This window comes from Lemur catta, chromosome 6 (assembly GCF_020740605.2).
Source record: "Lemur catta isolate mLemCat1 chromosome 6, mLemCat1.pri, whole genome shotgun sequence".
Classification (NCBI taxonomy): domain Eukaryota; kingdom Metazoa; phylum Chordata; class Mammalia; order Primates; family Lemuridae; genus Lemur; species Lemur catta.
Genome location: NC_059133.1, coordinates 35,595,923 through 35,622,045, shown reverse-complemented (window position 1 = coordinate 35,622,045; position 26,123 = coordinate 35,595,923). Strand labels below are relative to the sequence as shown.

The following is a 26,123-nucleotide window of genomic DNA, read 5'->3' as shown; positions in this document are numbered from 1 at the left end:
CTTGAGATAACCTATGCCTCAGGTTGATGGAGTTGCAACACATGCACACAGGAGGCATATACGATATATAAAGGTACTAGTTGGTGCCAAGCAGCAACCAGAGGCTTGACTATCTTTGTAAAAGTGCAAGAGGTTAGATGGGGGAGCCAGGGAACTTTATAAGCAGACAAGGTCTCTGAACCAGAAATCAACATGGGCCGTAAACAGTAAGATGGATTCCCCGTGAAAGATTTTTTTCCTCCATTTGTAGTTATTTATGGTGGATTATTTTTAACTGACCAACTATTTAGTTGATGGAGCTGGTTTCTCATCTTAGGCCTGGTTTATAAATATATTCTTCATTTTGATGAAAATCTTCATTATGATACCCTTGATCGCATATAGCATTTAAAAAAAAAATTCCAAATGACACATATCCAAGTAACATGGGCTTTGGGATGGTGGAAAGAAGACAGCAATGAGAGTCAGGGGACTCACTGTGAATCCCTAAATAAGTTCCACTTATTCATTCAACAGAAATTGAATATGTGCCAGGCACTGTTTTAGCAACTTCAAATAGTGAATATGACAGACAAGGTGTCTGTCTCTTAGGAGTCATGTTCTACTGGGAAAAGGGAGAGGAAGACAAAAACAACCTCTTTTCATCTGCAGTTTTCTCTTCTAAAAATATGTGGGCATTAGACTAGATTATCTGTAAAGTTTCTCTCAGCTCTACATGTTTTGAAAGAGAAGAGAGAAAATTTGGAAGGCTTAGCGGTGGTTATTTGGGGACAGTAAAATCATGAATTTAAATTTTTTTCTTTTTTATCATTGCTGATTTTTTTTTTCTATAATGAACATGCAGTACCTATGAAATGGAAAAATGTTTAAGAAAACAGTAGAGATTTTTCTTTCTATCCTGGGCATTGGTTTCTAGTGACCTAAAGGTATGTCATTTATCCATTAGTAATGGGAGCTAAGAGCGGGAATTGTCTTACCCTTCCAATGACTTATTACTTTAACTTTGCCTAATGAGGCTTTCGGGTACCTGCTCAGGGAATCTTTCTGCCCCTTTTCTCATTATTCTGTGTGTACTGGCCTCTTCCCTTTTCCTTGAACACTTGAAATTCTTCTCTACCTAGGAATGTTCAGGCCTCTCTCTCTCTCTCTCTCTCTCTCTCTCTCTCTCTCACACACACACACACAGTTGGCCTCTTCTCCCTCTTCAACGTTCACATCTCAGCTTCAATGTTACCTCCACGGAGGCCTTTCCTGAGCAATCTAACAATTCCATCCCTGCCTTACCCTTCACCATACCATCCCTGGTATTCTCTGTCATATCTCTATTCTGCTCTTTTCTTCCAGAGCACTCTTGTCAACTTGTAATGTCATGTGCATTTTGTTTCTTTACAAGTTTATTGTCTCTTTCCCCAAGTCTGAAATTCCATTGTCTATTTCCCCACAAGTCTGAAGACAGGCATGGTCTGTTGTGTTCACTGTTACATCCCTGGCCTAACAGTGCCTACTGCATCACAGGCACTCAAGTGACACTGGTCAAGGAAATGAATAAACAAGTGAATGAAATGATTCCTTTGTCATCTCTCTGGTAGGAGTTTTATTCCCATGCAGTGATGTGCTGCAGGCAAGCCCTTTGCCAGCTCACAACAGCAAATTGTTAAATTCTCAGGGATTTTGCAAGCCAGTTATTAAACTGTTAGTGGCTTGAAATCAGCCTTGGTTAGAGTATTTATTTATATCACAGACACTGACAAATGCAACAACATGTCAAGACTTTTTCTTTCCCAAAGAACTGGTTTACCAGCACACTATTTACTCTCATTTCCTAAATCCAACTGTAAATGTTGAAATATGCCAGAAAAAAAAAAAATGCCCCATAGCTTACTTCAAATCTTTCAATAAAAACTGCTTAAAATTTTTAAAAATACTAAACATGTTATATAATTATTTATCAGTTGGAAATACTTGGTCCTTTTATAAGCTAAATTATGGTCTAAAATATGTTTCTGATCTCCTAAAGTTTTTGTTCTTGTTTTTCAGATCCGTATGTGAAGATTCATCTGATGCAGAATGGCAAGAGGCTGAAGAAGAAAAAGACAACCATTAAAAAGAACACACTTAACCCCTACTACAATGAGTCATTCAGCTTTGAAGTACCTTTTGAGCAAATCCAGGTAATGTCAAACACAATTTTGTCTTCCCATTCCATTTCATTCCTCAGACCTCATAAATTATACGCACAGACTTTGTAAATTATCAGTGCACATGCCTTCATTAGAACTACCATTCTTATCCACATGCACATTTGATGCTTGAGCTACATCAAGAGGGATGTGATATAATATACAGCACAGGATATACCGATTTGTCAGCCAAAAACAGCTGGCATGCTGTTGACCAGAAATAAAGTAGGAAAAAGAAAATCAACAGAACAACTCTGCTAACTCAAAAATTGTACCTACAAAGGTTAAAAGGCCAAGAGTAATGGGCTTTCACTATTTACTCACAGGCCACAGTAATTCTCCTTATCAGATCTTTAGAGTGAGAAATAGAGATAAGAGAAATATTTTTGGTGGATGGTAAATATGCAGTATGTTGAATCTTTATCAAAAGATGATTAACTATAGAAAAATCAGGCTAAGTTGTACTTCTAATTGTTTAAATTCAGCTTCCTGTGTCTGAGTTGGAATGGATAGGTATTTTTATAAAGATGGAGCCATAATTTGCTAGACAAGAATTATGATAGGAAGTATTCTATTAAAAGACCTTGTGGTTAATATGTCCAAAATAAGATTGTACATGTAGCCACAATGATAGAGTATGTGATATTATTATTTAGGAATTTTTAAAAGTATTTAAATTTTCTCACCCCTTCTCCATAGTTAGACTATCAGAATCCAAAGTTCACATCCAATATTTTATGGGCCATTTTTTGCTAACTTTTAATGGGTATCAGAAAGTCAAATTATATAAAGCAACACTATTTTTACATTTTATTAAATAATTGTAAGTCTATATTTTCAGCGATGTAAATTTTGCCCATAACTTGAAGGAGAAATGAAAAGTAGACATCAAACCCACAACATGGAACCTTATAAAGGTTTGGAATCACAAGAGTCAGCAAATATTGATCATTTATTTTTCATCTATTCTTAGAAGACAGTAGCTTATGAATGAATCACAGCTTTATTCCATGAAGAAAACTAATATAATAGCTACAATTATTGTATATTTATTACATGCCTTGGTCCAAGTTAAGTACTTTGCACATGTAATTTCATTTACTCCTTAGAAGAAGCTTATCAGAGAAGTACTATTATTATTCCAGTTTTATATATAAAGAAAGGCTTAGCATTTCCTCATGTATAAAATATTTTGACATGGATAACAAAATCTATGTCGAAGTGAGCTTATGCATATAAAAGCACTTGGAACCATGCCTAGCACATAGGAACACAGAGTAAATGGCTCACATCATTATTATCATTATTCACAATGCTAATGTCCTCTCTTTTTCAATTAACATTTTATTAGAAAATGTATCTACCAATAAGATTAAATCAACATATAAGTCAGTGCTGTCCGATAGAACTCAGTGACAATATAAATTTTTTCTCATCCATGCTGTCCAACATAGTAGCCACAGGTGGCTACTGAGCACCTCAGTCACTAATGTAACCAAGGAATGTTATTTAATTTCCATTTACTTAAATTTAACTCAAGACTGCTAGATATGGCTAGTAGCTACTGTATGTATAGGGCAGTTTTAAATGGCCAGCAATAACCAATAACCCCACCATCCTCATGTCAGTTCATGGTTTTTATATAACCTTTCTCACATACATTTTCAGATGGTAAAAAATTATACATACCTATTTACTTTCAACAACTATATAGGTAAAGTCCTTGTCCCCAGTAACTTGCTCAGTAGCCTAAACCAGTGAACCCACTGCTCTGGACCCACTCACGAACCCCTAAGACATCAATTTTCTCCAACAATGTATTTTGCAATATTTGTTCAGTGAGCTCTTTTGAGTTCTAAGATCTTATTTCTATGGAAACTAATACCTCCTGGCATTTTATTTTTTAATTCCACAAGACAGTACAAAGAAGGGCACCGAAATTAAAAATCCTATTGAAAACCTCCTCCTTTGAGCTATAATTTCATACCTTTAAAATAAATATCCTTTTTCAACTACAAATTGCAGAAAATGCAAATGTAATAAAAGTGAGGCACATTAAAAGCAAAACATATATTGGGTTTCTGGGGCAGCATTTTAGAGGAGATAACATTTTGTCAGAACAGAGAAAACCAAGCCCTCTATAGAGCACATTAGACGGAAATAATGAGAACTCCTTTGTATCCCTCTTTCTCTGCTCCTTGAGTCAATTTGTTCTTTTTTCTCCCAAGAGGTTGCTTTTCTAGTCTTTGCATTTCCCTAGAAAAAATAATTGAGTGTTCTACATACTAAAACAGGAGTTTAGGTTTCCCTTATCCTGAAGTTATAAGATTATCTGCCTGTCCTTCAATCTTTCTCTATCCCTATGAAATATATTATGAAAGAAGCAAAATATGCTGATTTCCAAAAGCACATGAAAATGTCACCCTTCCCCTCCAAAAATATAGAAATAAACTATGTATGCAGTGGAAAAATTAATCCAAGGCCTTCACAAGGATATTTTGTCTTGAATGCTACTAATCAATGCATCCTAAATGGAATAATCAAAACTCACTCCAAATTCTGAAGACCCCTGTTCCTTTTGTACATAATGTCCCTCACCCCATTCCCTGCAATACAATTGCATCCTGATGAATTTGCTTGGGACAAGTTCTGAGAATCAAGGCAACCTCCTTGTTCTTGGTTCCAAATACCATCCAGTGGATAGTTAATTCCCTTAACAATGGAATCACCCCAAGGCTGCAGAAGGAAAAATTGTCTCCTTTATTGCCAGTGTGTTGTATTTTACATTCTCAATTCTACTTTCAGAAATGATCATTTTCTCTATTCTGAAGCCATATGTCAATGACATCTCTCAGCACATTGGTACAATAATTCAGTCTTCAAGAGTACAAAGTCCACTAATGGTCTATAACTCAGCTGGATCTTCATCTGGTCCAAGCTTTCATTACATTTTCTGCTACTTTTAACTCTGGTCATCAAATGCTATATATTCTACTATATTTTAAACTCTTCTTTTATCTTTGCACTCAGTTGATAGGTTGAAGCCATCACATATTCTGACTAAGCAAATTCATTACTTAGGAAGCACAGCTGAAATGTGCTTTTAAAAAGTATATCTTTCATACCATAATGATACAGGTTTGATTTCATCGGTTCAGTCAGTTCCAAAAAGTAAGTTATTAAGTAAACCTTCAAAATCTGATGGATTCACTGAAGTAAATCCTATGTGGCCTAAAAGGTTATTTCCATTTGATGTCTATGCCAGATACATAGTAGTTAGTCAATAAATGTTTATTGAGAGAATTATAGATGAGAAAGAAATATCTTTATTACTACTTTTTAGAGACTTTCACTATATTATCACATTTTATGCTCACAATCATTATGTTTAATTGAAATTCTATATTAATTTATTGTAAAATGCTGCCCTCCCCCCCACCGCCCCGAATGGGATTATTATACATGGTTGCTCTGGGACTTACAGCCAAAAAACGAATGGCCTGAGCACCAAGGCCAGAACTTTCCCAGATGAGACAACTGAAACAAATAGATATAAAGCTTAAATAAACTTGACACAGGCAGCATGGCATGGTGGTTTACATACAAGGGTCCCCAACCTATGGTGAGTTGTATAATTATTTCATTATATATTACAATGTAATAATAATAGAAATAAAGTACACAATAAATGTAATGTACTTGAGTCATCTCTAAACCATCCCTCCTACCCCGGTCCGTGGAAAAATTTTCTTCCATGAAAATGGTCTCTGGTGCCAAAAAGTTTGGGGACCACTGGTACAGCATAGGCTTTGGAAACCAAACAGCTGATTCCTTAACAACCTCAGACAGATAATGTAACTTCTCTGAGCTTCAAGCATCCTTATCTATAAAATAGCGGTATGAATAGGATCTATTATGAGGACTATCTACCTGAGTTAGTTCTTGCGAAAGACTTAGTACAAAATATATAATAAAAATTAACATTTGACTCTGACTTGGGGGGAGGGGCAAGGGCAATATACGTAACCTAAACATTTGTACCCCCATAATATGCTGAAATTTAAAAAAATGTAATTAAAATAAAACCAGAAAAGGCATCTAAAAAAAATTAACATTTGAGTATTAAGGTGGTGATGGCAGCAAGGATGATGTAGTAATGGAAAAATAGATTCAACTCAAGTTTTTATATTCAAGTCATTTTCTTCCTCCTCTTGGTGGTTGGAGATTGATTCTTCTTATTTCCAGTTCCCTAGATCTCAAAAGCTTTGTAGTAGGGCTTTATCTTTAGAGCTAGATGATTAATATTTATGTTGTGTCCTCTTTCAGAAAGTGCAAGTGGTGGTAACTGTTTTGGACTATGACAAGATTGGCAAGAACGATGCCATCGGCAAAGTCTTTGTGGGCTACAACAGCACCGGCGCGGAGCTGCGACACTGGTCAGACATGCTGGCCAACCCCAGGCGACCTATTGCCCAGTGGCACACCCTGCAGGTAGAGGAGGAAGTTGATGCCATGCTGGCCGTCAAGAAGTAAAGGAAAGAAGCCTTTCTGCATTTGCCCACCTAGTGCTCTTTAGCCAGTATCTGTAAATACCTCAGTAATATGGGTCCTTTCATTTTTCCAGCCATGCGTTCCTAACACAATTCAGTGGTACTTCAAATCCTGTTTTAATTTGCACAAATTTAAATGTAGAAAGCCCCTAAGCCCTTCATCATACCACTGCCCTCCAAATCTACTCTTCTTTTAAGCAATATGATGTGTAGATAGAGCATGACTGAAATTATTTATTGTATCACACCGTTGTATATATCAGTATGCTAAAGATTTATTTCTAGTTTGTGTATTTGTATGTTGTGTTTCATAATCTGTGTATATCTAGATGTTTTTAATAAGATGTTCTATTTTAAACTATGTAAATTGACTGAGATATAGGAGAGCTGATAATATATTATATGGCAAATATAGTATCGTCTGCATTCCAGCAAAAATATCCACTTGTAAGGCACTAGCACAGTTAAACTGACATCTTAAAGGACAACTTAAACCTGAGCTTTCTATTGAATCATTTGAGTACCAAAATATGCTTACACCACATATTTGGTGGGTGAATCCAATTTTGTAGAATTCCTTCACAGGCAAAATAGCATGATCTGAGCAGCAGTATCCAGGCTGACCTCAAGGAAGCAAAGCCACAAACCAGAATAGCATCTGTCTGTACGTATCTACAGAGCTAAAATCAGGGCTTCACTCTTACATTTGAGGAAGCAACTGAATAGGAGTCAGTGATTTCATATTACTGCATATAGAGTAACAACACGGTATCCTGCGTGTGTGTGTGTGTGTGTGTGTGTGTGTTTGTGCGTGGGTGGTTCGTATGTGAGTGTGTGTGTGTGTGCATGCATTTGTTTGGGGATAGGGTGGGGGGAAAGAAGCTGAGGAGAGAAGTCAACATTTCTGAAATATTGCCTGACTATTTAAAAAGAAATTAGTAGCTCTCCATGATCCCCTTTATACAAAATGTGCATCCTGTGAATTCTGTTCCAGATTTCACACCTATACTAATTCCAAAATGTTTGCACATTAGACTTTGTAACAAAATATTTTATTATACAAAACCAAATTAGAAGGAATGCAGAATATTTTTAACATAGCAATCTGTGCTTATTACACAAAATTACTTTGTGGTAAACGGACAGTATTGTAATCCCATCAAAAGATGAAAAAAAAAATAATTAGCCATAGTTCTGAATGCACTTCAATTAAGCCAAAACAGACAGCTAGTGATCTTTTTATATGCTCTTTTTACTTAAATAAGTTTTAATTTGTCCTTTAAAAAAAGGTGAAACAAAACCAAGAACAAGTTCTAGAAAACTGAAGCAACCTCTTATGTATACTAGATGCTTGATTTAGGAGGAGTTTTTAAATGTTTTCAATGTTATTACGTAGTAAATGGCACTATTATGAAGCTACTAGTCATTCCATAAGAGTCTTAAAGGACTGCTCTGTGTAACACTGTGACTGCTGTGTGTGCTTAGACACGTAGTTTCCTCAGTGGATAGCACTCAATTTATTCCGTAGTGATATTGTAACAATACTGCCATTCCCTTCTACTGCACTGCCCAAGGTGTGTGTAGCACAAACAGTTCTCATTACAAAGGACCAATTCAGAACTGAAAAGCTATGCATAGGACAAGAAAGATACATAGAATGGGGTAGAACACACAGCATTTTGTCAAGCACTGTGCAATATTCCATATTTTTCCCCATTATGGTAGACAACCACTTTGTGGAAGGGCAGCCTATGATCTTACTCTGCATCTAGGCTTTTATCCCCACTCACTTCTGTGACCCATTTTAATTTCCAGGCCATAGATAGTAGCGATGTTCTGAGGTGAAAGTTTATCTTCACAAATACCAAAAAAATGGAGGTAAACTAAGCATTAGCCTCATGTTCAGACTTTCGGATATCATGCCATGTTTTCCTAAAAACTCAAGAGGGTTCAAAATTGGCTGATGGCAGGCTTTGAATATGGGGTTGGTTGTCTCCCAATAAGACTATAATTTCTGTCATTATTTGTTCCACATCAAAGAAGGGACAAGCCCTTTCAGTCTTCAGCCCAGTCATAGCAAAACTCTTTAGAACTGGGACAGACACAAAGGACAAAAGGAAAGCAATATATCTCCTTCTTCTGGTGATGGTCCACATTTCTTAAAAAACAGATAATAGAAAATATGCCAGTCATAAGATGAGATTAAATATCAGTTGGAACAGAAAATTGAAGTGAGACTCTTTCCAATTTAAAGGACCAAATCCTACCAAAGAGAGGGAGTTGATTGACTTTTAAAAATTTCTTAAATACCAGAAACTGACATTTAATTTCACTGTATTCAACTTTAAGTTGTTCACAATGAAACAACACTTTAAACCAAGCAGGTTCAAGCTGCCGAATATACATTATTTCTTGCATTGAAGTACTGCGAATGCATTCTCTTGCAACACTGCCAGACATGGGATTGTCACCATAGAATCAGTTGGTACTATACCATCTTCCATAAGTCAGTGAGCGAACCTGCTTTATGACCAAGATTCATCCTCAAATAAGCCACATGTACCTTTCTGACAAAGCTGTGTAAAGTATTAGAATCCGATGCTCTAGAAAGATCCTAGTTGCCTTTGTGTATATTTACTGCCTGCTTGAGTGTTTCTATGTGTGGGTTTTCTCTGTATCTTGTAGAAATGTTGGGGTGTTTTCTTCTGCCATATGGCTCGTGGCCCGCGAGCCAACTACTATAGCTGTATTTTACCTTCATTTTTTGATGAGGTGGTTTAAATTTTGTTTCATTTTGTGTAGTGAATTCCACAGTAGTTTTCTGATTGTTGTTAAAAATGACTTAACCTATTACATGGATATTCAATAAAAATGTTTTATTTCCTGTTGATGTTGCTGCCTTTCAACTCTTTTCTTTACCTGACGCTGGTGGTGAGTCAGTGCCCTGCTGACTTTTGGGAACTGCTGGAAGTAGCAGCAGCTCAACAAAAGCTTGCACCGAACGCCAGCTTCTGAGTCACATCTACGAATACAGAGTGGCTGAAGGGAAAACAATGCCCCAAGGGCATTTGGCCATTACTACTCAGTGTTCCTGGACAGTGTGTCATTCTCAACATGTGTTCCTCTATTCCTGTTTAAATTAATTAATCTGGCAGACTTTGCCCAAAATACGTTCTCCAGGATTTTCACTCCAGAGCCTAAGTCACATAGCTTCTCCAGAAGGGGACTGAAACCAAGATTGTTTTAACCTCATTTTCAGAGGACAGCATGATGCATTAAATTCCATGTCTACTGGAATAGCTAGGAGAAAAGAGTAAATGCCTTTTCTCCGCTAAATTCGACATTTATCCAGTACCTACCGTGTACCATGTTTTTACCAGATGCTGGAGCCTAGTCTCAGACTGACATGCAAATACACTATCCCAATGCACTATGTATGCTTAAAAGTAAGGGTCTTGGGCCCCTGAGAACTTTCCCTGGGCCAATTGTAGTGGACACCATTGTTAGAATAGGAAACTGGGACACAGCTTAGACTGGGAGCAGAGGCTTAAAGATTGTGTGCACGTGTTAAAGTAAATAGCCCTCAGAAGCTAACTAGACAGGCTGATAACACAGGCAAGAACCGGCTTTATCCGCCTTGTCAGCTATCTCTGCCACCTTTCATGAACTTTGGCTAATTACAATATCATTGACATTGTGGTTTTAAAATTTCTCCACCTTTGAAATTATCATCACAATTCCAAAACAACCATATAAAGTATGCAAATGGGAAGAAACTCAATTCTAGGTATTACTGCCCAATTCTTAGTAAAAACCAATCCCTTAGTCTTGAATATTCCTCCCCCCAATTAGTAAGACTTCAAAAGACCGGAAACCACTTCCTCCCAGTGCAGCTGCTGTTTTCCAGCCTGCCTGCTCTCTTTGTTGAGAGTGTACTTTCACTTTGAATTAAAAAAAAAAAAAAACTGTTACTTTGCTTGGGTTACATGGTGTGTCCTGAAATTCTTTTCCCGAAGATCACCAAGAACTTGGGAAAACCTCTACTCGGAGGCCGCTAACACCATGGTGTATCACCATGATCCCCCTTCAGCATCAGGGCACGCATCCTGCAGCTGCCAGAAGTGTTGTCTGCTAACAGCTGACAGCTGTGTCCCTCTGCCCTCTACTGAAGGAAGCCATCTCACCTAAGTGCATGCGTCTTCCCTTGGAGCAGCCCACACTCAACTGCTGATTCAGAATCTCTCTGAAGTGTTATCTCCGTTTCATAGCCACAAAGGTTAGTTGAGACTGTTTTGCAACTGCACTGCAGTTCAACCTCTCCCTCTGCCCAACTAGTTTTCCTCACTTCTTCGCAGGTGTTGTTTCCGAGAGCACCCCCCCAATAAAACCTCTTCATGTACAGCTCCATCTCAGAACCTGTATCTTGGGGATCCCATCCTACAACACATTCTTTGGGGAGGAGATAGCAAGAAGAGTTTTCCAGAGAAGACAACAATAGAGCGAAGTACTACAGGAACTTGGGTAGGAGTTACTCATGTCAAGGAGTGGGCAAGACTTCTGCAAAATCGATCTCATTTGACAAGCATATCCACAATCATGTCTTTGATGGCTGGCTACATCATACTTCCTTCAGTCAGCTCTATTAGTCACTGCCAAAACTGCTTAGACAGCCACACTTAAATACTGTACACTGTGAGGAAGCAGTTGGCAAAGGGTTATAAACGTAAGTTTAGAAAAGGAAACTTAAGGCACACTAGTGTTAGGAACAAAAAAAAAATACCAGCATTATGAATACAAGTGTTTGGTTTTCAATGATGAGGATCTTTGTGTTTCTGAAAACGCTCTTGAAATTAGGTCCAAAACTATTTAAAGAATACCTCTGCATGAACTATTAAAAAAAAAAATCACCTCAGCCTATTTTCAATGTCATTTTCCCAAAAGCTTTGTAGGTCTAAGGCATATGTATATTTAAGATATTTATTAGGTACACTAGTCAGGAAAATAAAACCATTTCAGGTATTTCAAAGAGAGAATTTAATATAGGAAATTGGCCCCATAGAGAAAGCTAAGAAAGCAAAGTAGAGACAGTGGGAGTGGGATAACCCAGAGATTAGCAGATACCATCTCTAAGGTCAGGAGAAGACAACATAGAATATGATGTTAATGGAGCCCAGGAGTGTAGAGGAGGGGCCAGAACCCTGAGGGATATGGTACAGGGGACCACCAAAAAGCATTAGGTGCCAGAACTGCCAGAAGACCCTGATCCAGTAGCTAGCTGTTCACTTTTGCTAGAGGGAAGCTGACAGAAGCTGGAAACAGAAAGACGGTCCATTCTCTCTCCTCCTCTCTTCCTATCTTCCACCTCAACTAGTGCCTCCCATTGGTAGCCCCTAATCGGCAGCTGGTAAGGGATTCTAGGAAAAACAGTCTTCAGGGGCTTAGACCCCACCCCAAGTAGATAGCAGAGCACAGAAAGGTGGGAGTGAAGGCTGAGAACAGCCAGCAAATGACCAACACGTTAGGAAATCTTTCACCAGCTGCGTATACTTTTTAAGTGCTTTTGTTGTTTCCTCAGCGGAGTCAGGTGTTTCCATCTGAGCCACACCAAGTCATCCCCCACCTGATGAAACATGCATAGAAACCACATTCTTATTCTATTTATGCAGAGAGTTTACTCTTACAGATCTGAAAATTCTAACCATGACTGCAGTCCCCCCCCACCTCTCCAACACATCTTTATTACGTATTCACAGAACTCTTTGATGTTCAGCAACTGATTTAAGCTGCACACAAATCTTTACTGCAAAACAGTCAGACGGTGACTTTGTAATAATACAAAGGTAAAAAAGCAAGGAAATAAAAATGAGAAATAGCTTGGTACTAAATGTACAAAGAAATTTTTTAAAGCATACAGAGTAATAATTATGCAGGAGGAACCATCAAGAGAGACCAATAACAAAAACACCATGCAAACCTGCTGATGATTTGTGTAATCTAAGTTCTAAGGCTGGCTGTAAATTACCGGCATTTTAAAATCTGCATTTCAGCCATATTGATTTCTTCACTCTCCTGGACCAATGCATATCCCCAAAGTTCCCACAGTCATCTTTCTTCTTTGACAGTAACTATCCTGCCAGCCAAGCCTTTCCCCTGTGCAAGATATACTTGCCCCTGCCAGGGCACATACAAGGTTAAAAAGCATTTTACACTTAGCAGGTTGAGACTCACTCAGTTCCTTGTCAGCTGCCTCTTTTACCTTTAGCATCTTCCTGTCTCCTCTGGACTAGCAGCACAGTTGACACCCTTTATAGATAAGACAGGTTGAGTTGCAAGTGGAAGAAACCCAATTCAAACTGGATTAAGGAAAAAAGAGAGAAGAGGAGAAAGAGAGAGAGAAAAACCTATTGGCTCACCTAACCAGGAAGTTGAAGGGGGTGATTACAATCAGGAACAGCTGGATCACGGGCCTCAAATAATGTCATTATTTTCTCTCTCTTTCTTACCCCGCCCCCTATACTCAGCTATTCTCAGTATTAATCTCATTGTCAAGCTTCTATGTCTCCATGAAGCAACAGGGATGGCTCCCAGCGCCTCCAAATTTATATTCTTCCAGGTTAATATGTTTGCAGAGAGTGTTTCTTTCACAATTATGACATCAAAATTCCCAGATCTGATTTGCATGCTTGGGTCCCATGTCCTTAAAACAATCACTACGGTCAGATGATGCAATATTTGCTTTGACCAAAACTAGGCCATTTTCCTAGCCCCAGAGCCACAGAGATGGGGTAAGGATAATTCCTCAAAAGAAAATCAAAGTAATATTAACAATAAAGGAAAGTGGATACTGGGCCAACAAAAACAACAGACAGCTACTCTTTGGCCCCTCGTATACCTCCAGCCTTAAGAGAAAGGACATTAAAGACACAAACACAGGCCACAAGAGCAGCCTGATCATTTTTCCTTTTACTAAATGCTATTAGAAAGAAAATTTTAAAAGTAGGCACCTCCTCTTAATTATCCGAAAACATCCATTCCTCTTCCTATTTATTACCAGGAGAATCAATCTGTTACATATTATTTTAAACAGATGTCTTTTTTTGAAAGCACTGAGACATTAACACAATTTTAGATTCCTGGATTCATAAAAAAAATTGTTATTATAGGAAGAAAGGGAAAGGGAGAGGAAAGAAGATCACTCTGCACAAAGCTTTATAGCACTTTATGCTTTTTACATGTGTTCACATTCTTCGTCCATATACATATTAATAGTTTAATCATAGTGTGCGTAGAATTTAGTATCAGTTTCTTTCACTTAACGTGAAAAACAAGCCTTTTTTCTTGTTGCCACACAGTTTGTATGATTTTTGTTTTTAATGACCACTTGACTTTTCTTCAGGTAGATAAACAAAAAGTTACTTAACCATTTCCCTAATATCAGATATTTAAGTTGTTACTAATTTATTTCTTACATAAATAACTTTACAATGGATACTTTAGTGGATAGGTAGATAGATAGATACCCTTTCCATTTATTTTCTTAGGATGAGTTTCCAGAATCAGAAGTGTTGCAGAAAAGACCATTTCACAGTTGCCAATTTGGTTTCTCAGAAGGTTCTACCAAAATACACTGCCATTGTATTTCAGGGTTTCCGTTTTTGCACAGGCTCTCCCACGGCGGGCATGGCAAAATTTTAATGACTGCCAACTGCATAGGGTCCCACGCCTAGGTTATGACAGATTCAGAGGCTGGAACATGAATCTCTGGACTCTGGAGCTACTACTCGCTTCACTAGTCCAGGCAGCTTTGTTGGAAAATCAACAACATGAGAAAAGCACTGGCGGAGAGCCTGAGAAGGGAGCTGAGGAGTAGAGAGTCTCAAAGATATCGTGTCCAGATGTGACTCTTCCTTCTGCCTCACCTTCATATGGAACCCTGTAGATGTTCAGCACTGGGAAGTTGCCCAGGTCCTCCCTGCTCTCTGTGTCCACCGTCACTCCCTCAGTCAGCTTGCAGCACACCTCTCTCTCCTCCAGGGTCACAGAAACCTCACAGCCGCAGCCTCTCTGCAGAGCACCAGCCTTACAGCCAGAGCCCTGGGCCCAAATCCTGCGTCATTCTCGTAGCTGTATAGCCCTGGGTAAGTCACTTAATTGTGAGAATTAAAGGTAATGGACATTAAAGCCTGGTATAAAATAGCATTCAATAAATAGTAGTTGTCGTCTTTCTAAACCTAACCCAGGAGTCAGCAAACTTTATCTGTAAAGAGTCAAACAGTGAATATTTTAGGCTTTGTGGGAAATATGTTCTCTGTCACATCTTCTCTTCTCTGCATCTGTTTGTCAATTCGTCTGTTGTTCTGTCCTTCCTTTCTTGCCAATTCTTTAAAAATGTAAAAACCATTTGTAGCTCACAAGCCATACAAATACAGGCAGCTGTAGCTTGCTGACGAGATTCAAGTCATGTCGTTCTGCTTCTTAAAAACCTTCTGTACTTCCTGTTCCTCACAGATTCATGTTTAAATGCTTCAGCACTGCAAGAATGCTAACGGCCGTCCTCGGGTATTAACCATTTCCCCCTCTGTCAAGCCCTGCCCCATTTTCTAGCTACTCAAGTCTCTGGAAAAGCCATGTGCTCTCACCTCTCCTCACCTTTATAATGCCGTCCCTTGCACCTGAATTTTCCTGACAAAGTCCTTCAGGCCAGTGAGCGGAGTGGGAAGGAAGAGGAGGTGGGGAGGCAGGCAGGCAGTTTGGAGGAAAAGAGTGAGGCACCGTTTATTTCAAGATGCACTGTGCTGTCACTCTGTGAAGCGCAGCCTAAGTTCTCAGGCAGAGTTCATTATTGCTGTGTTCTTCTAGCCCACAAATGGTTCATTCTATTTCCAAATGCCTCTGACCCTTCACAGAGCAAACAGCAATGCTCTTTAGAGAGCAACAATGTTTGAAAGACTCACCAATTTCCTTGAACGTGGTGAAGAATTTTTTTTTTTTTAAATTCAGGGGAAACTGAACACATTTCAGAATATGTAAGCAAGGCTTCCTCCAGCAAATGTGAGATAGTCAGATGCCTTATAAATTATGAAGAGGAACTGGAAGATAGGTTCCTAACTACTAATAATTTCCTGTCAGTGTCACAGTTGCTTCATTTTCTCATATTTCCCTAAAAATATGTCCTGCTGGGCTTCTTATCATAGCTAGGATTCAGACGCAGGTGACTCAAATTAGGCAGGTTTGGGACGGTAATTATGAGCTGAGGGACTCGTTAACCTTTGCTCTGCCTTGGCCAGGCCAGGAGCAGACGCCAGCTGGCCTCTTCTGCCTCCCACCCCAGAAGCCACTGAGGCTTCGGCTCACCCGTGCCTGCATTTTTTACCCTGAAAAGATTCTCCTACTCTGCTGCAAGTTCTTTAGGAAGATGTATGCCATCTCCACCTATTTAGTCCCTACTTATTCTGCTCTAAGTGCTAATTCTTTGGTTGAGAGTGTGTAAAACAGACTTAGGTGGGGTCATTCAAGGCCTGTTATAGACTGAATTTTATGTTCCCCCAAAATCCATACGTTGAAGTCCTACCTCACAGCATCTCAGAATGTGACTGTAATTGGAAATAAGGCCTTTAAAGAGGTGATTAAGTTCAAACGAGGCCATTAGGCTGGACCCGAATCCAATCTGACCAGTATCCTCACAGCAAGAGGAGATGAGGACACAGAGGAGGACACCAGGGGCAGGGGTGCACAGAGGGACGGCCATGTGAAGAGGCAGCAAGGGGGTGGCCAAGGACAGAGGCCTCAGAAGAAACCAAACCTGCCAGTACCTTGATCTTGGACTTCCAACCTCTGGAATTATGAGAAAATAAATTTCTGTGTTGACGCCACTGAGTCTATGGTATATTGTTATGGCAGCCCTAGCAAATACAGGACCCAGCCCTTGGCCCTTGACAGAATTCAAAATGCTTCAACTCAAGTGCAGGTGGCTTTCCTAGGACTACACATCGGACCTCTCTGGCTTCTTGAAACAGAACACGCCCTCTCTTTCCAAAGTCAGCCCTGACTCACACTCTTCCCCTCACGCTCCTCTTGCCTCCCTAAACAGTATCACACATCTCCTCCGCCCCATTGACCCACTCCCAGTCCACATCCTTCTCTCCCCAGGGATCACTATTCCATAAAACTCCAGACTCTGGAAGTTGCGGGAGCCTGGTGAGGAGGCTCCCACGTGTGATATGTGCCTTTCCTTTGTCTCAGATGCATGTTGTATTGATCAGAGTGCTCTAGAAAAACAGAGCCAACAAAATGTGTAAACATATAGAGAGAGACTGATTTTAAGAAATTGGCTCATGCAGTCGTAGAGGCTTAAGGCTGATGGGGTAGCTGGCAGGCTGGAGGCTCAGATTGGAGTTGCAGTTTGAGTCTGAAGACCGTCAGCTGACAGAGTTTCTTCTTACTCAGGGGCAGTTAGTCTCAGTCAGGCCTTCAACTTACTGACTTACTGAGGAGGCCCACCCACATTATGGAAGATAACTTGCTTCACCCTCATCTCCCACCACCATCTCCTTGGCTCACTCCACTCCAGTCTTACGTGCCTCCAGTGTTCCTCAGACACGCCGAACACACCACTCTGGGGCCTTTGCACCTGCTGTGCTTGCTGTTCCTGCTACTTCAAAAGCCATTCTCCAGAGCCCCATAGCTAATTCCTTCACTTTTTTTTTTTTTGGTCATTGATTAAATATCAACTTGCTAGCATCTCCATAGACCATCATCGTCTATCCCCCTACCCTGCTTTAGTTCTCTCCATAAAACATCACTATCTGACATACTAAATATTTTCTTGTTCATCTGCTTATTGCCTGTTTCTCCTCAAAGATGTCCATGGAGACTGAGTCTTTCATCTGCAGAATGTTCGTTCCTGTATCTTGTGCATCTGGAACTGCCTGGCACATTGTAAGCACTCAATAAATACTGATCAATAATATATGAACTATTGACTCAGAAAGAATTGGTAATGTTATGCTGAATAATTAAGAATAAGCTAGATAACCATGAATTCAATATTATTTTTGCCAGAAATGTATTACTTAGTTAAGCAGAGTTTTAAAGACAATTTATCAACCACGTCAGCCAATTTTCAGATGAGAATCTTATCCTTCAAAGAACTAGTGGTTTCAAATCCTAGTTGCCCTTCTGCCATTCAAAATGAGTTTTTCTTCCATGGATAATTGTTTCAAACTAGTCTTTAGAACTGGCAGAAGAAAAATGCAGATAATTGCTGTTACAATAAATGGAAAAGCAGCAAAAATTACCAATTTTTTTCAGTTCATTTAACCCCTAATCAACTGTCAAACAAAACACCCTTCCCAACTGACAGCCTCAGTTATCAAAATGAAGAGCCTGCTTTCTCAGGTTCCTGTCACATTGCAAGGCTCAGAATGCAAGCTAATTCATTACTTATCACTTATGCAGAATGGGAACAGGGGTATTATATTTTCTTATTACTGTACAACTGTATTTCCTTATTGGCTAATTCTTTTGAAGCTGTTGATCTCAGCTTTCAAATTGCATTTTTTCCTCAACCTCTACAGATACCAGACGTTTATGACTTTGAAGTGAACTCTGCTTTTGCTTTGTTTTTCTTAAAATCACATTGCATTTGACATTATTGTCTATGTGCTGTTTTGTCATGTTGAAGAAACTTTCAAATTACTAATAGCCTTTGTCTTCTTTCCATAAAACCCTGAGCTAATGTCTACATTTTTACCCAATTATTTACCAGTCTTATGAAAGACTTTGAAAAGTAGAAGAAACTGTTCTACTCAATCATTTTAAAAATTACAAGGAAATTGGACCTAAGAAGAGTATTACAAAATTAAAGAAAAATATCATCATAATTCATAAGTTAAGATAGTACCGACTTTTATTCTACCAGATATTAAAAAGTTAGGTGGTCATTCTATTATGCAGATACCCCATAGAAGAGAAAGTCCAGACAGAGAACAAAATATATATAAGAATCTAGTTACTCAACTGAATCCAAACTTCCCAGAACAAATCCCTTTATTAAAAGGATTTGTTCTGTAAAATCTGGATTCAGTCAAAAGGCCACACTCAAGGATCCAGAAGGCCACACATGGCCCCAAGGCCACAGGTTCCTCATCCTTGATCTAGTATATGAGAAAGTAGCCATTTCAGCAGATTTTTGAGCATGCTTTATAACTGTCCAATAACTTGTAAAACAAAAGATTTAAATTCTACATCAGTTAAAAATGCTCTGGCTACAGGTAACAAAATAACAAAAACTAACAGTAGCTTAAAACATAAAGATATTGCATTTTACATAATAGAGTTCAAAGACAGAAAGTCCCAGCATAATCTCAGTACTGTAAGGATGTGCTCAAGTGCCCAGACTCTATATCCTTCCTTTTCACCATCCTCAGTAGGTTGGCTTTTGCCCTTGGACTTGTTGCATCATGATCCAAGATGGCTGTCAGAACTCAAGAGGTCAAGTCCTCACATACCAGAGGCAAGAGATAAAGGTGGGCCAGGAGACTGAGAGAGAGAGAGAAAGAGAGAGATCTCCTTTAGAGCTTATTTCCTTTCATCAGGGAGTAACATTGTTTTTTTCAGAAGTCTCCCAGAAGAAATCCTCTTACATCTTATGTCTCATTGGCTGAGCTAAGTCCATGAACATTCCTTACTGCAGAGGATGCAGGTTAAAGCAGTATCTGACTTTTGCAGTCTTGCAATGGGAGGTGGGAAAGGGAAAAGAAGGTTGGAAATGGATATTGGGTAGCCAATCAGACTCTCAATCACATATATCAAATACCTGGTTCTGGCCATCACGAAAGTAAAAAAATCCACCTTCTCTATAACCACCTCCTCTATTGTGTAATAACTTAATCCTACAAAAACAAACAAACAAACAAACAAACAAAAAAACTGCCAAAGCTGCCCAAGAACTTAATTTCTCTTACTTGGTTTCTAAATTTCTCCCCAATATGTCTTTTATCTTCTTTCTATTTAGGAATTTAGTTGTAGTTTTTACTGATTTCTGATTTACTGTTTATATAAATTTCAACTCTTGATTTTGGGGGGATAGTGAAATCATGGGTACTTTTTCTTAGCTTTTGTTTAGTTGTTTTTTTTTTTTCTCTCCCAGCCGGTCTATCCCATAGGTTTATATATTACTATGTCTGGATATTTAAAAGAAACAAGGTAAAAAAAAAAAAAAAAAAGACATACCTAATGGGAAGAAATAGTAAAATTCATTCAGATGCAATCCTGAACCATTAGTACTCAAAGGTTTTTTTATTTTTTTTACCTTGTATTAAAGTTATTTTTGATATACTACTCATCTCCATCTGACTACATTCCAAATATATTCCAGAAAAAAAAAAAAAAAAAAAACACATTCTCTAAACTGAGGTTTTTGAGAGCAGGGACTTTTTCCGTTCATTCATTGTTTTATTTAACAAAAGCAATTATTAAGTATTAAAAGTGCCAGGCACTGGGTAGTACACTTTTATAACCTGAGTAAAAGAGGTACAATTTGTTCCAAAAGCAAGTTTGGGTGAAGGGATTGTGTTTTGTTTCTTTGTATCCATGGCTCTCAAACATGCCAGGAATAATGGGGCACTGGACAAACATTGGCTTAACTAATCACTAACTGCCTTGGGTGCCAATGCTTTTATTCCAGCCTCCCCAAAACCCTAAGGCATGATCTAATCAGCCACCCTTCTTCTATTTGGTGTTTCAATCTCACCTGCACATTTTCCAACACCCTCTTCTGCAAGACTGGAAACACAAACCACATTAATAAATCACTGCAAAATGGGGGGAAAGTTAAGAGATTCTGGATTGGTCTATAGTTCATTTTCTCTTCAGTAAGAGTTACTATTGCTTTTTATGACTCTTGTAGGAACTTAATACATACAAACTTTTGATGAAACAGTTACTGAAGGAGTATATGCAATAAAAAAGTAATATGGGAGAAAGACTTGGGAGGGGGCCAAGATGGCAGATGAAAAGCAGCCTGCACAAGCTGCTCTCACAGAGAGGATCAAAAGTGGTGGGTGGATATTCACCTTCAGATTGCTCGTCTACAAGAGAGCATTGGGAATCAACACAGAGTCAATAGGAGGCTCATAACGTGAAGAGGAGAGAAGTGGGATGACCCACTTGGGAGGATCAGAGATACACAAGGAAGTTGCCCACATGTGGGGAAGAGACAGGGAAGAGAATCCCAGGGCTTCACACTTCCTCCATGGACATTACAATCTGAGCAGTGGGAGGGCCCCTCCACCATGGCAGGTGTCAGACTGACAAAAGGAGCTGACTGGAGACTGTGCAGCAGCATTGCACCAGAGAGAAGGCACAAAAGGATCCTCCTGGCTTATGAATCCTGGGCACTGCTGCTGGTGCCATTTTGAGGTCCTAGCCCCAAAGTGCTTCATCTACCCAGGCATCAGATTTGTTGTTGCCACCACCTCCCCATCACCCTGTCAGGCTAGGGAGGAGATGCGGGGGGGCAGGTGCTCTTTGATGTCTGGTGGGCAAGTATGGTGCACCCCCATTGTCACCAGGGAACCTGGGTGGGATAAATCATCAAGCTACTGTGTGCTGATCCCCACAGCCATCAAAAGACATGGGTAGAGTAGTGTTCAAGGTGCTGCAGCCTGACCAATGCCACCATCAGTGGACCTGGATGAAGCAGCTCTCGAGCCATTGTGGACTGACAAACACTGCCACCGCTGGACCTGCATAGGGGGATCACTCACACTGCAGCAGGCTGATCCCCCATGACAACAAAAGGGGAATGGGGAGACACAGAAGAGCAGCAATGCTAAAGGCTCACAGTGCCCCTCTCCTGCCTGGTCAATCTTCAGGAGTAGGACTCAACTGTACCATCCAGGGACCTCTCCCTGTCTTCACTGAGCAACAGAGTTCCCAGAGGTGGAGAACAAGTGTACCACAAAGGTGTTTGTCTTGTGCTAAGAGAAGAGATTTCAGATGAGAAGGAAACAGCATAACAACTCTGACAACATGAAAAAATAGGCTGCTTTGACACACCGAGAGGATAAGAACACTTCTCCAGCAACAGATTCCAATGAAAGGAAATTGTTGAAATGTCAGGTATGGAATTCAGAATATGGATGGCAAGTCAGATCAATGGAATTGATGAAAAGGTTGAAAACCAACACAAAGAAATGAAAAAAATAATTCAGGCCATGAATGAAAAATTCACTGAAGAGATGGGTAACATAATAAAAGATATAACAGAACGTATAGAAATGAGGCCGGGCGCAGTGGCTCATGCCTATAATCCTAGCACTCTGGGAGGCCGAGGCGGGCAGATCGTTTGAGCTCAGGAGTTCGAGACCAGCCCGAGCAAGAGCAAGACTCCGTCTCTACTAAAAACAGAAAGAAATTATATGGACAGCTAAAAATATATATAGAAAAAATTAGCCAGGCATGGTGGCACATGCCTGTAGTCCCACCTACTCAGGAGGCTGAGGCAGAAGGATTGCTTGAGTCCAGGAGTTTGAGGTTGCTGTGAGCTAGGATGATGCCACGGCACTCACTCTAGCCTGGGCAACAGAGTGAGACTCTGTCTCAAAAAAAAAAAAAGAAATGAAAGAGTCATTTAGGGCATTTCAAAACACAGTAGAAAGTTTTAACAACAGACTAGAACAAGAAGAAAGAATTTCAGAGATTGAAGACAAGGCTTTCAAATTAACCCAGTCAGTCAAAAATGTAGAAAAAAGAATCAAGAAGAATGAACAAGCTCTCTGAGAAATATGGGATTCTGTAAAGTGAATGAACACAAGAATCACAGGTATCCCTGAAGGAGAAGCAGAAAAAAGCATATTTGAAGGAATAATGGAAGAAAACTTCCCTGGTATTGAAGAGATTTAGATATCCAGATACAGACCGTCATCAAACACCTGGAAGATTCATGGCAAACAGGATCTCATGAAGGCACATAGGCTTCAGTCTGGCCAAAGTGAAGGAGAAAATTCGACAAGTGACAAGACCAAAGCAACAGGTAACTTACAAAGGAAAACCTATCAGACTTCTCAGCAGAAGGTAGTGGTATTTGTCCTTAGGGCATGTGAAAATGTGCAGCCACCGCTATGCTGAGAGGGCAGAATCACTGCCAGTGGCTCCCACCTTGGCCCTGGTGGCAGCAGCTGTGGGCGGGGAATGTCAGTGTGGCTCCAGGGACGTGGAGATGCAGAGACTGTTGAGCCCCAGGGCAGAACACAGTCTGACAGCTGCCCTCTCGAAATGGTGCCGTGCTGCAGCTGCTTAGACCTTGGGGTTTTATGGGACTCAGCATGAGCTCCCTCTCTGGAGCAACGCTATCGCATGGTCTCCAGGCAGGTCCCTATGTTAGTCTCAGGGCCCACAAGGGTCGAGTGGCTCTCCTGTGGCTAGGATTGTGGGAGTCTCCAGTGAGAATATGGACAGAGGGGTCTCTCACTTACCCTTTCCCCGCATTAGGGGACTCCCAGCCCATCCCAGCTCTTTCCTTGCTTTCAGTGCTTCCCCTCACTTTGCTGTTGAATTCCAAGGTTCTCTCTTAGATGGCCTATTTAAAGTGTGATTATCTACACACTATTTTGGTTCCTCTTAGTGGAAGAGGAGAGTGCCAGATGCCTCTGGTCAGCCACTTGAAGCCCCCTCCTTGGCCCGTTTTTCTAGATACACTATTTTTTAAATCAGTTACTAGAGCAGACATTGTACATTACATATTTTATATTCATTTTTCTCTCCTACCTTTACAAAACAAACCATTTTTGTTCAATGATGAAATGTGCTCAGCTAAAAATGCTCACCTGACTTCCATTCCCTTGTGGCCTTATGATCAAGTTTTAGCAAATGAGATCTAAGCAGAAGTAACTAGGTTATGGCTTCTAGGAAAAGTATTTAAGAGGAACTAATTCTACTGCTGTGCCCATTTAGCCTTTTTCCTCTGTGCCTTTATCTTTTCTGGAACACAGTCATGATGCCGGAAGTGCAGCCAGCATCTTGCAACCATGATGTTGAAAGACACATGCTAAAAGGAGTAGAGTATAGGAAGATGAAGCAGCCTGCACCCCTGATGGCATTATTAGGCTGCCCTTGGCTCTAGACTTCTTTTTTGTATGAGAAAAATAAACTCTGTTTAAAGCTAAGCCATTGTCAAGGGTTTTTGTTGTTGTTGTTGTTGTTGTTGTTGTTTTTTGAGACGGAGTCTTGCTCTGTTGCCCAAGCTAGAATGCAGTGGTGTCATCATAGTTCACTGCAGCCTCAAACTCCTGGGCTCAAGTGATCCATCCTCCTGTCTCAGCTTCCCAAGTAGCTGGGACTACAGGTGAGTGCCACCATGCCGATCTAATTTTTCTTTTTTGGTAGAGATGGGGTCTCGCTCTTGCTCAGGCTGGTCTCAAACTCCTGACCTCAAGTGATCCTCCCACCTTGGCCTCGCAGAGTGCTAGGATTACAGGCGTGAGTCACTGTGCTTGGCCTCAAGTTTTCTTTTAATTTTAACTACACACATTTTTAACCAAGAGTCACATTTATGATCACATTTCACATAATTTTTATCTTGCAATGAGTTCATTGTGTTTTAGGTTTATTATTCTTACACTTTTATTGTAAATCACCTCAAGCCCTTCTTGAAAGTAGGTACAGTGTACATGAATCAATAAAAATATTAATATATATTTACAACTATTATAAGCTCTTCACTGAAAATCTTGTAGAATAGTTAGAATTAAATATGCAAATAGTCTGCAGTGATTTTTCTACACCTAAATATTGATCAAAGAATCTAAAACCATTAGTTTTGTTTAATTTTGTGGCAATCACCTCTTATAAATTGTAATATATTTCTATTCATAATTTAAATAAATTAAAATATATTTTGTGGTTAGAATTTTATTTTGCCATTCATAAAAACTATACCACTGTACCAAGATTATATTATAATCTTGGGTTGGGATGCCAGGATCCATATAAATAACTTCTGCTTTCTTCTCTTTGCATAAAAAAAATCTGACTTCCTTCTAGTTCCCAGCACAATTGGACTTGGGAATGCTGGGAAATGGATAGCTCCAAAATATGAAATATGTGGTAAAATGAAGGTGACATAAATTGCTAAGTATTATTATCACCTTGATGGCATTGTCGTCTTTTTCTTTCTTTAGACACAGATTCACTGACTGGGAAGAGAGATACAATTGAATTCTGTAAGTCTACGCAAAAATGGAAGGGCAATAACCCAAACCACTCTCCAGGTTCTATTGAGGATGGCTGCCTTGCAGTTATTGCAAATTGTCCCGTAATTTTCAAAGTTAACTATAGTGTCTTGAAATTTTTAGCTGTGGAAAAGTGATGAGAAAAAATCCAGGCTCATTTAGGAAGTTTCACCTGATTGAAGAAGGGCCAAGGAAATCAAGCCCAATTCTGAAAATTTCCATGCATATTAGTTCTTCGTAATTACAAATGGGATTCTATGGAATGCTGAGGCTGTCACTTAAAAGCCTGCTAAATAACCTGCTATAAAGAGAGAGAGATCAAAGAGGGGCAAACTTAATCTGTGGCAAAAGCCACCCAAAATGAATTACAACGTGCCTCTCAGCTTGGCATGCAAAAAGATCTCCTTTATGTAAGTAATTGACTGAAAAGAGATCCTAATCGATAAATGTAACAAACTTTACTGAGTGCCTATTACCTCATTGAGATTCATGCTGAAGATACAAACAATATTTATATGGCAAAACTTATGTAACCTTAAAAGGTTTATACTGGAATAGGAAATATAGGACAAATAAAGGGAGAAAAAAACGACACATAGGTAAGTGTGCTACACTCAAGTGACACAGCCAAAATGATTCCAAGAATCCAAAGAGATAAACAGAGTGCCATGGTTAAGAACTTAGTAAACAGAATGGGCTTGAATCCCTGTTCTCTCCCACTCCACCTTTGTAACTTGAGGCACGTTATGTAATCTGTCTCTGCCTCAGTTTTCTCAGATTTAAACACTGTACCTACTGCACAAGGTTGTTGTAAGGATCAGATGATAATGTATGTAAAATGGTTTTTATGGAATCTGGCAAGAGTAAATACACAACATCACCCATTATAAAGAATTATTAGAGAAATGACAACTGAGGACTGGCTCTACAACTGCACTGCGAGTCTTTCCAGAGATATTGTAAAGCATCCAAATTCAACAAATAGAGGACAAAGGAGAGGGAATAACTGAATACATGGACCAACATGAGTAAATACAGGGAAATGAATGCACAGGGCATGTTTTGGAATTAATTAACTTGAATGCAGCTGAGCAGTAGTTTTTAACTTAAAAAAAATGAATACTGCAATGAATAAAGAAGCAAAGAACATCAACAGCAAA

At 39.5% G+C, this 26,123-nt stretch overlaps 1 protein-coding gene and 1 pseudogene across 2 annotated transcripts in view; one reads left to right on the top strand and one right to left on the bottom strand.

The window, feature by feature from the left end:
- SYT1 (synaptotagmin 1) overlaps window positions 1–9,618 on the top strand; it is a 195,684-nt gene extending 186,066 nt beyond the window's left edge. Inside the window, exons 7-8 of one of the 2 annotated variants that reach the window (XM_045553316.1) lie at window positions 2,038–2,171; window positions 6,507–9,618. In XM_045553316.1, the coding sequence (XP_045409272.1) occupies window positions 2,038–2,171; window positions 6,507–6,713 (341 nt within the window). In that variant the 3' untranslated portion in view covers window positions 6,714–9,618. The remainder of the gene's footprint in view (window positions 1–2,037; window positions 2,172–6,506) is intronic. The other variant, XM_045553317.1, reaches the window with a different exon arrangement.
- The window catches only part of LOC123639490, a 118,280-nt pseudogene that overhangs the window by 51,239 nt on the left and 40,918 nt on the right, over window positions 1–26,123 (bottom strand).